The following is a 10168-nucleotide window of genomic DNA, read 5'->3' on the forward strand; positions in this document are numbered from 1 at the left end:
AGAGTCAACGACGCGGTGAACTTCTTTACACAATACGCCGTAGGATATTGTAAGAGGGGGGGATTGAAACAAATGACAATCCCATTGCATGTATCACATGGTAATAGAACTACATTCTTCAACTTAAGAGTTGGAAAAACATGGTATTAGAGCAGTTGAATACCAAACAATTAAGGTGTAAAACCTTCCATTTGGTGCGGGTGCTCACCAATAATAATAAAATCGTTTGAGCTATGAAACGACTTGGAGAAAACCATGTCAAAATAACTCAAAACCGGGTGAAATTTGGACTAGGAAAACGTGGCAGCAAGGAATGCTGAAATATGCCGGAAAAAATGACGAGAAACGACGAAACAATCGTCAGAAAAACTCGCCGGAAGCCGGTGGCACCTATTGCCGGAAATCCGGCCGGCGGCGGTCGGAGCTGGCCTGTATGGAGGCCGTAACTTCAGGTCCAACAGGGAACGCTGTCAGGAACCAGATGGCGGTGCCGGAAATGTTGGCAAATGGCCGGAAGGCGGCGAATACACCGGAACAGTAACCGGGAAAAACGACGTCAATTTTGACGTTCCGAGGTCTGTTTTCCAAATTTTAAGGTCTAAAATCACAATGTAGTGCTATTGGGGTCCCATGTAACCCAAAAACGGCCAATTTAAAAACCACGTGAGTTGCAAACGTTGACCATGCATGCTAAGCCGAGGCAAATAAAATTCTCACGAGTCCATCTTGTAAACAAGAAATACGAGAAATTTTATAGAATATGCCAATATTTAATACAACACAACCAAACTTCCAATTCCAATAGACGACTTAAGCTAAAGTCGAGCAAGAAACATGGCAATGCTAACGTCATACTTGAAAAATAGTAAGCAGAAAACATAGTCAAAATAAATTGACTAATCCAAAGTCCGTAGCAACAAAATCTTACATATCGGATCGGGCGGAGCCTTAGCCTAAGGCTCAAAAATGTGCTTACTTGAGAATGAAAGAATGTTACGTTTCCATCTCCAAAATTCCCTTAAGAAATAGATACAGGTGCCAAAAATGGCATGCGTTTCTTGGATGTGGAGTATGTATCAAGGTCAATTATGATAATACAATGTCATAGACATTCATTAAATCACTTGAAGTGTGTCCCATAGAATTAATTATTTTTTTGGGATCTTTTGTTAGCAAATAGTATTGCTTCAAAGTAATGAATTTCAACTCAAATAAATGAGTACGTAGACCTTGTGATTATCGTTTATAGACATGAGTTTAAGAAAACTCAAACATTCAAATAACAGTCGCGATGACGACGCATCCATAAGAAACGATGGTTGTATAAGTTTCGAATAATCAAAACTATTCAAGTATGTAACCGGAATTAGAAGGGTTGTGATGTATATGGTCACAAAATAATCGATGCATATCGGCGATACTCATGATCGCACCCAAAACAGCGGTGTACTCAGACAACCACACGAAATCGATTTCTTCTCATTAAATAATAACATGACTCCCCTAGGACCGTCACACGAAAAAACGTCAACCAAGAGGGGAATCATATCCCTCTTTGGTCTCATCGGCGTTATAAGAAAGCCGGAAAAGAGACATGAAGAAGGCTAATAGCGCCCGATAATTTATATATATATATATATGTTCAAAAGCAGCAACTTTAAGAAAAATATACTTGTTGGTCTGCCAAATAGACCGCATATAATTAAATTGCTCTGCAAATCGATTGTCATGCATTAAGTTGCTTGATGAATTCCTTTTCGATCTTTGTCCGATGACATAAAAATCTTGGGAGGATACGATCGAAATCGTATGTAGATGACAAAAGTATCGTCCATCTCGGCATGAATGTCATCACCATAGTACGACGAGCAATGATTTTACCTATACGAGCACATGAAATATCGTTAAAAATAAAAACGTGTCAATGAATATTTAAATAATGAAATAAGAAAAAAGAAAAGGAAAAGGAAAAGAAAATATAGTATGAAGCCCAAAGGGCTATTGTGCTCGGCAGGCCATAGGCCCAAAAGGGTAGAGAAGAAGGCGGTAGCTTCTCTTGAGCGAAGAGCTTGCTTGTGCAGTTCGCGTTTCTTGCATAGATATGCGGGAGGAGCAATTTTGAATCCTTTGATGCGGGGTCTTGCGGGGCAAAAAGATGTTTTTACGGAGCGAATGCGGAAGAGACCTTGTGGGGCTGCGTGCAGGGGCAGCAGGGGGGGTCGCAGGGGCTGCATGGCAGGATCTGCGTGCGGGGCTGCAGGGGTGCGTGTAGGGGTGTTGCAGGGGCAACGTGCGGGGCTGCGGGGGTAGCACCGGGGGGGGAGCTGCAGTGATGACGAGCAAGGGATGCGCCGACGAGGAACGCCGACGGGAAGATGTCAGAGGCCGGAGACGACGGCAGCCAGCGGTGGAGAAGAGAAAAAATTTCTAGGGCTCTAAAAGTTTAGGGTTTTAGGCCAAAGTGCGTGATAACGTGTTTCAGAATGAAATATTTGTGTATTATTGAATGATAAGGAGGCCTATATATAGGTATTACAAAACCACAATCTCGTAGGATTCAGAGTCCTAATCTATTACGGAGATGCTAATCTATCTCCTAACAGGAAACCTATTAGGCTAAGACACACACAAGGGTAGAATAATAATTCTCCCGGAACAATAACAAATATTTTTCATTTAGAATGGTTTTACTTTTTTACCCTCTAAGTTGAGAAATTGAAACTCCTCCTTAAAACTAACTTTGACCAACTTTCTAATTTAGTTAACATTTAATTGTAGCTATCATAAAAGAAAATTGCAATTTCATTTTGGAGAAATTTGAGAAAATCGGATATCAACATTAATTTAGATAAATTATAGAATATACAAGAGTGAAATAGAGGTATGATTGAATGAATTTTGATTTTTTCTTATTTAAGACGATTACTTATTTGAATTTATCATAATGAGAATTAAATTTTCCCTTAATTTTCATTTCTTCATCTCTTGACGTCTATTTAGTCTCCTATCATTTTATGTTATCAAAGATTTTTTTCATATACTTGGAATATATTTTTTATTCTCCCACCTATTCAGCATATTGAAATGACGTGTCATAAACCAAAACACCATACACACTATAATTTAAAGAACATAGTGAAATCCCCGTAATTGCCCAATTTCAACACTATGGATGCATATCTCACTACCTACTAAACAATTATCCACTTTACGTATATTTGTTAAACATATGCAAATCATGTTACCTACTAAGTAGATTAATGCTCTATAGAATATAACTTCTTACCTCAACCTTAGATGCACAACAAAACCACACATACTCTACAGATACAAATCCAAACCATATTGTGAAACCCACATACTTAACATGATTATGAAACCTATAAATCCAAACAAATACACAAGTAACCATATGAATTATCTCACATATTTAGCAGACTTAAGAAAAAACATACATATTTCGTAGAATCACGTACTCCATTGAACAATAAGGATTATGTTTTTACCGATTACATAGGTTCTTCAGATTTAGCAAACACACACACACACACACACACTAAAAACATAGAATAACAAAAATACCTACTCTAAGGTAGTACTTGGTAAGAGATTTGGAGGTGAAAAGAAATTTTAAAAATGAAGGGATTTTAAGGTGAATGGATTAATATAAAGTGATGGGATATTAAATTGAAGCTACAATTAAGCAATTCAAAAACATACCAAATGTATTTGTACCAGTGACAGAGAAAGTAATTTTCATCAAGAACAAGTTTTATTTCTTATAGCAAATAATTTTTTTTCATTTCTTGTTCAACCTAACTGAAAGAATTTTAAGGGTAGGTTTAGATTAAAAATGGTGTTGATTTTTTGGTCTATAATCAATTACCCCTTATTTTTGCAACCGTGTCAATACCAATTTACTATTAGAATCATCTCCTATTATAATAATCTGGGGCTGATGCCGGAAAACTACCGCGGGAAAAACCCCAAAAACAGGTTGGTGCGGGAAACACCTATTTGTTAAAATAGGCTTGCCACTCTAAGGAATCTACCAAGGAGATAAGAGCAAAACTCGCCACTCTAGGAATCCACTTAAGAGATAAAAGTTTGTAAGATAATTGGGAAGAACTACTTCACCAAATTATACTCTATTTCTGATAATACTCAAGTCTGAGTACAATAGTATACAAAGCTTCCTTTTATATAATAAGGAAGGGAAAACATAAAGACTACCTATTAAAACTTAGAAATTAAGATAGTTATTCAAGTCTCCAAAACTCCCATGAAACTCAAAGATCATAAATGAATCATGATATCAAAACTCATCAACTTCCTCAAGTAATGCAACCAACCCCTTATTATGTGTCTAGGTTCATCCTCGGTATCAGGGTGCAATGTGGAAGCCAATTTGCTTTGTAAGTTCAGTGTAAGGCAACTCATTCTTTGGTCCTAACTCCCCAGATTCTTAAATCTTTTTAAACTAGAAGGATGGGAAGATTCAAACTCGAGACATTAATGCATGGAATTGTATGTTTCCTCGTTAGTTTATTTGTTCATCAGACAAATAGGACGTACCAATATTGGCATCATGTTTTGTGCATATATCAACTGAGAATGCTTCATGTTTAATCATTCATTCTTGTGACAAAATTGAATACATGTCATTTTCCATCTAATGTGGATCAAAATCTCTGATGTAACAGCAGTGTTGTAATTATCGACTTCCACCTGGAGATGCATCATCTCCGGCTGAGGGATCCCACCCAGGAGGCTTGATATTTGGCCAGTCACCTCGGCATCCCAAGCGTATGTAGAGGCTCTTCTTACCTTCAAAATACACCAGGATAAAGGAGGTCATTGACATTATACAAACAACCATACATTTGTATTGTGATCAAAACCTATGTGGGGACATTTTGTATTCATTCATTCGGATACCTAACATTTAATTTTTCATTACTCACCTACATTGTGAGGCAAAAATTATAGTTCCTAATGATCGGAGTTGCCACACCTTTCACGTTTGATTCTTAGGAAAACGAACAGAAAAAATAGAACTATAAAAAGAGAAGCAAAAGCTTGTGATGGATCATTACCTGGAAGCTTCTTGTCTGACAGAACTAATTGTTTAAGAGCACTCAAGCAGGCTTGCGCCACAGTTTTGACATGATCTGGATCCCAACCCTGAAGCTTGACAACAACGTCTGCATTAGAGTAAGCTACTCTACCATCTTTGATATGACTTCTGGCCTCTTCCTTTGCAGAATCTTCATCTGTATGCAGAAGTTCAATAAACATACTAAAGAGAAACTAATTGCAGACAATGACATCCAAAGTTGGACTACGGAACTGGATGCAGGTGATGTTCGCTTCAGCGTCGAATATAATGATTCAGGACGGAAAGTTAAAATCAATTATTTTTTGTGGATCACATCTTATGAATCTGTATTTTCACTGGCGTAGTGAAGCTAATGACATTGTGGTTTTATCACTTTTTGGTTCTTAATAAATCTAGAGAAAAAAAAAATAGAAATGGCAAATTAAAGCATGAAAGCCACTGGAAGCTCCTTACACATAACAAGGCAAGCAGCAATGAATGAAAGAACAAAGAAGGCTACCTGTTGCATCAGTCTGTGACAACCAGATGGTAAATCCCGCATAAAGATATCGCCATTTATGTGCTCTTCCAGCAGCTCCATGCTGGCCCCCTAATGTCGCAATTACTGCCCTAGCATGACTGTAAAGACCAACGAAGCCCGTTACAAGTTATTAATTGCTTTTAAACCCACTCCCATAAAGAGGCAGAACAATAAGATCTATACAGATTTGAGATATAGTACCTACTTAAGCTTTGTAATATAGCACTTTCTGCTTCCACTACAGATTCAGAATCTTCAGCAAGCAGCACTGGAATTGATTAAACTTGTTAGTTAGGCAAAAATGTCAATTTGCACCCTAAACTTAATCATAATTGTCAGTTTGCACCCCGAACTTGTATTTGAGTCAATTTACCTCATAAACTTAGTAAAAATTGCCGATTTGCATCTAATCCGTTAAATTTAATGTTTTCCATCCAATTTTAAGTCGCATGTCATGCATTTAAAGGGCAGTATTGTCATTATATATTTATTCATATTTAATAATGAAATAAAATTACTTAAGAGCAACACTTGCTACTATGTTTTTTTTTGTTTTTTCGAAACATATTATTGATTTATATATTTATTATTTTACGTGATATAGTATGTTAAAAGATATTAGAAAATATAAATAAATACATAAAAAATTAAAAATAAATGTGTACATATAAAATATATATATATATATATACAACACTATATTTGAATGAGTGGGTATGTTGAATATATAATTCGAAATAGGGTTAAGTATGTAGAAGAAAAAAAATTATTAAAAAAATCATCCTTTTAAAGAATACTTTTATTTGTTTTTAAGAAAAATATAAATAAAAAATGACAACATTATCCCTCATGTACATGACATGTGACGCAAAATTGGATAGAAACAGTTAAATTTAACGGATGGGGTGCAAATCAGCAATTTTTACCAAATTTAGGAGGTAAATTGACTCAATTGTAAATTCAGGGGTGCAAATTGACAATTTCAGCCAAGTTTAGGGTGTATTTTGGCAATTTTGCCTGTTAGTTATGATGGAGCGATGGTTAATTGACAATCACATCTATCTAGCAACTAGATCTGTTTAAGGGTAGATTGTATGTCTAAAGAAAAGCATTCATAAGTAAATTTCAGGTTGGATATACAAAACGAGTAACAGGTAAAAAAAAGTATTAAGATTTAGAAAGCAAGGTATTAACAACAGTAAGACAGAGGAAAAGTGGAAAACATAGACCGGAACAATTCTGTCTTTTTGCGGAACAGAAGTAATTTTGCTGCTCATTTATAAGGAACTCATAGGATACTGAAACATTCACAGAACAAGTCAAAACATTATTTTGTTTGTACCCATGTCATCAGTCATTTTATGATTGACAACCACAAAAAAGAAATCAGCCCCATCAATAATTTTTTATGTTTCATTTTTTTTCCTTGCCAGTTGATAGTTCAGACACATTCTATTTGCATCATAGGCACCTTATGCCCAATATCTGAAAACATCCTATTTTTTCCTTTGTTGCATAGGTTTTTAAGATGTTTGTTCTCCATTACTCAATCTGAAATGGCCATTCTAATCATCATAAATAAAGCTAAGACTGTTTTGCACCATGGTTGCAAGTTATAAAGTAGAAATGTGAAACTGACAGCCACATTACTTAGAGTACGCACCCAGGAATAAAGATGATGGTGATACTAACTTCTAGGTTAGCTTTCAATAATGGAATATCAACCAAAGGAAGCACAGCAAGAAGGCCTAGTATCCATCTAGATACTCACATGAATCAATACTCTGCTTGGCAAATGCTTCCAGCAACTCCTTTGTAGATAGTGGTGTATATCTGAAATCACAAAATCCAAACAAAACTTTAAGAATGGAAAGACACAAACAAATCAAGGATTCATATGTTTAAGGTGAATGCATGTAGTTGGACCTCACATATCTCAGTTCCCATTATAAACGTTAGTATCACTAGCTAAGATTATTGAGATGCTTACTTAGTATAAGGTGTACCAAGAAAAATGAATAAAATTACAGCACATATGTGTGTGTGTGTGTGTGAATTTTGGCACTTGAAATGAACAATTAGATGGATCCTAATCTTTTCTTAATGAGTGTGAAGCATTACCCCAGACCAACTGCAAGTTCTTGAGCCACTTTCAGGTTTATTTCAGTTGAATCACCAACAATGTAAACTGATGTTCCTTTCAAAAGTTGCATAGATCCCACAGTTAAAGACTCCCAGGACTCAACAATATCAGGCCATTTTAAATCTGGATCCTGCTTCTTCAAGTTTATTACTAACTGATCTTCATCTATGTACCTGCTTAAAAACAAGAATTACACATCTGAACTTGTGGAAATCGAATCTGGTTATATATAGAACTACATGTGATCAGTTTTACAAACCATATTGTTTCAGCAGGCTTTATTTTACCAAACAGTCGATTAGTTTCCATAAGTGTGACAAAGGACCCAGAGTTCTGTACTTTTATTGTTAAAGAGGAGCCATTTGCATCCACAAAGATGTCTCTGGAGTTCGTGATGTTTCGTCCTCCCAGCTGCAATCTCAATTCCACCTCGGTAGAACCATCAAGAAACTGCATCATATTTCACATAATCAGTATATATGATACAAACAAACTACAATTGTTGTAGGACAACAAACCAGAAACCATTACTTTGTACAGAAAACAAAAGTTCCAAGGAGGAATTTTGTTTCATTACTTTAATAGTTTAATCATTTATCAACGTTTGTTCCAATAGGATTTCGATGTTTCATGCCACACACACAGATGCATGTAACTTGATCATTCAGAAAAAAAGAAACGAAAAAAAAAACCATATATGGATAACATTCTTAACTGTGCAGCCTAAGTTAATTAATCCACTCTACTGAAATTAATCTGCAGAACAAACTCAGCAACGAACTAGGGAGACTGGAAGCCTGAGCAGATAGAATGCTATACATTTAAACTTCTACCAGTATCATATATTGGCTGATACAATGATTAGGAGATCATAAACAGATTGATTATGAGTTAAAATGCATGCATATGTAAGCTTTTACATCTCGATCATGAGTTTCTGGCTTTGTAATAATACTTTCTTCTTTCTATTGTTTTATGTGTTCATAAAAAAGGTTACATTTTCATTTCCGGCAGATAATTGGGTTACTACTTTGCTAACTTAAAAACTGATTTAGAGCTTGATCAAGATAAAGAATTTGGATATTTCAAATTTTCAAGTATTTAAATTCATAATGGTGAGAGTAACTTGCAGATAGATGTATGTAATATGTCTGATTGACAATCATACTCAACCACATCCATAATTCCCCACTCAGCTCTGAATATCCAAACAAATGAAGAAGTGCTGTAAAGATAAGTGTGAGATGAGAGGTAGGTACCTCGTAGTTTTTGAGGGAGATAGGGACGGTGGGGAAGCTTTGGGAGGAGGAGGAGGAGACACGAGTGAGAGTTGTCTTTAAACGGCAGCATCCATGAGATGGAGTTGTTGGGAGACAAACCCAGTTGGGTCTTGAGAGCTTTCGGAGGGAAGAGAGTTGCAAGGTGTTCATTAGAGCACTGGACCAAGTGGCGGTAGCAGCTGCCATTTGTGTCTGAAAACACAGAGGGGTTCTTGGAGATAAGAGGAGATGGGGATGAGGACTCCCAACTTCGCAAGGTTGCAAACGGAAATAAAATACAAATTGCTTCTGGTAAATAGAAGCCGACGAAACATCTGTCGGCAGATGTTTGAGCAAGGACGGTGAGTTGTGAAATTTTGGCTGTGTTTGTGAAATTCTCACCACATTAGTATGGCACTTACATAAACTTGTCATCGTTTTTAGTATTTTACAACATTTAGCGTACGCACTGTTGCAAGCAAGGGATATTAATACGACAAGTGGTGGAATAAGAAAGTTGCGCTGCATGGCCATTAGGGTGGATTTTTAGGCACTGAAAATTGACTAAAACTGTACCGAACCGACACTGAGAAACCGAAACATAACAAAACCGATCTATCGGTTCCGATTTTAACATCAAATTGAATAGTTCAGTTTCAGTTTGCGATTTCCGTTAGTGCTCTTAAACTGAACCGATGGAACCGAGTGCCCCTAATGGCCATGGAATGTAGTTGTATAAGATTAGCTTCGACTGCAGCACACAAACCTCTCCCTCCAGCAGGTACTAGGATTTGAGTACGGTTAGTATTGTGGGTGCTAAACTGCTATAATGCCGAACGCACTGGTCTATTTGGAAAACTTGAAACATTTAACTGTGAGAAATCACGTACTAAACTACACCCTAATGATGCCTTGTTAATGGCAATGGGGTGATTAACAGAGTTTGCCAAAGCAAACGCAACATACTCCAGCCTTCAGCAAGAGTGCAGCAACAAGGCTGGAAAACACCACCAAAAATTGGCCAAGCTAAAATGCAATGTTTATGGGCAGAATTTTTTATATTTGGAAGGAAGACTGGATTCAATTAAAATTCCTAATCCATGGAGTATCGTTGTTAACTTGCAATG

The 10168-nt window shown here is 36.5% G+C and overlaps 1 protein-coding gene across 1 annotated transcript; it reads right to left on the reverse strand.

Moving 5' to 3' along the window:
• Positions 1-4578: 4578 nt before the first annotated feature.
• On the reverse strand, positions 4579-9297 carry LOC126794448 (probable inactive shikimate kinase like 2, chloroplastic). Its single transcript, XM_050521167.1, has 8 exons — positions 9042-9297; positions 8042-8232; positions 7761-7955; positions 7411-7472; positions 5841-5907; positions 5619-5737; positions 5097-5273; positions 4579-4827 (listed from the first exon to the last, which is right to left on the reverse strand). The coding sequence occupies exons 1-8, from the start codon at positions 9246-9248 to the stop codon at positions 4715-4717; spliced, it is 1131 nt and encodes a 376-aa protein (XP_050377124.1). The 5' UTR covers positions 9249-9297; the 3' UTR covers positions 4579-4714.
• Positions 9298-10168: the final 871 nt, after the last annotated feature.

The sequence above is a fragment of the Argentina anserina genome, chromosome 5 (assembly GCF_933775445.1).
Source record: "Argentina anserina chromosome 5, drPotAnse1.1, whole genome shotgun sequence".
Lineage (NCBI taxonomy): Eukaryota > Viridiplantae > Streptophyta > Magnoliopsida > Rosales > Rosaceae > Argentina > Argentina anserina.

Excerpts from the sequence above, each read along its gene's own strand:
- LOC126794448 (XM_050521167.1), bottom strand. The coding sequence starts at position 9,248 with ATGGCAGCTGCTACCGCCACTTGGTCCAGTGCTCTAATGAACACCTTG. Across the intron at positions 7,956-8,041 it reads AAGCCTGCTGAAACAATATG|GTACATAGATGAAGATCAGT; the intron begins GTTTGTAAAACT and ends GTTTTTAAGCAG. Across the intron at positions 5,908-7,410 it reads CAAGCAGAGTATTGATTCAT|TGCTGCTTGCTGAAGATTCT; the intron begins GTGAGTATCTAG and ends AATCAATTCCAG.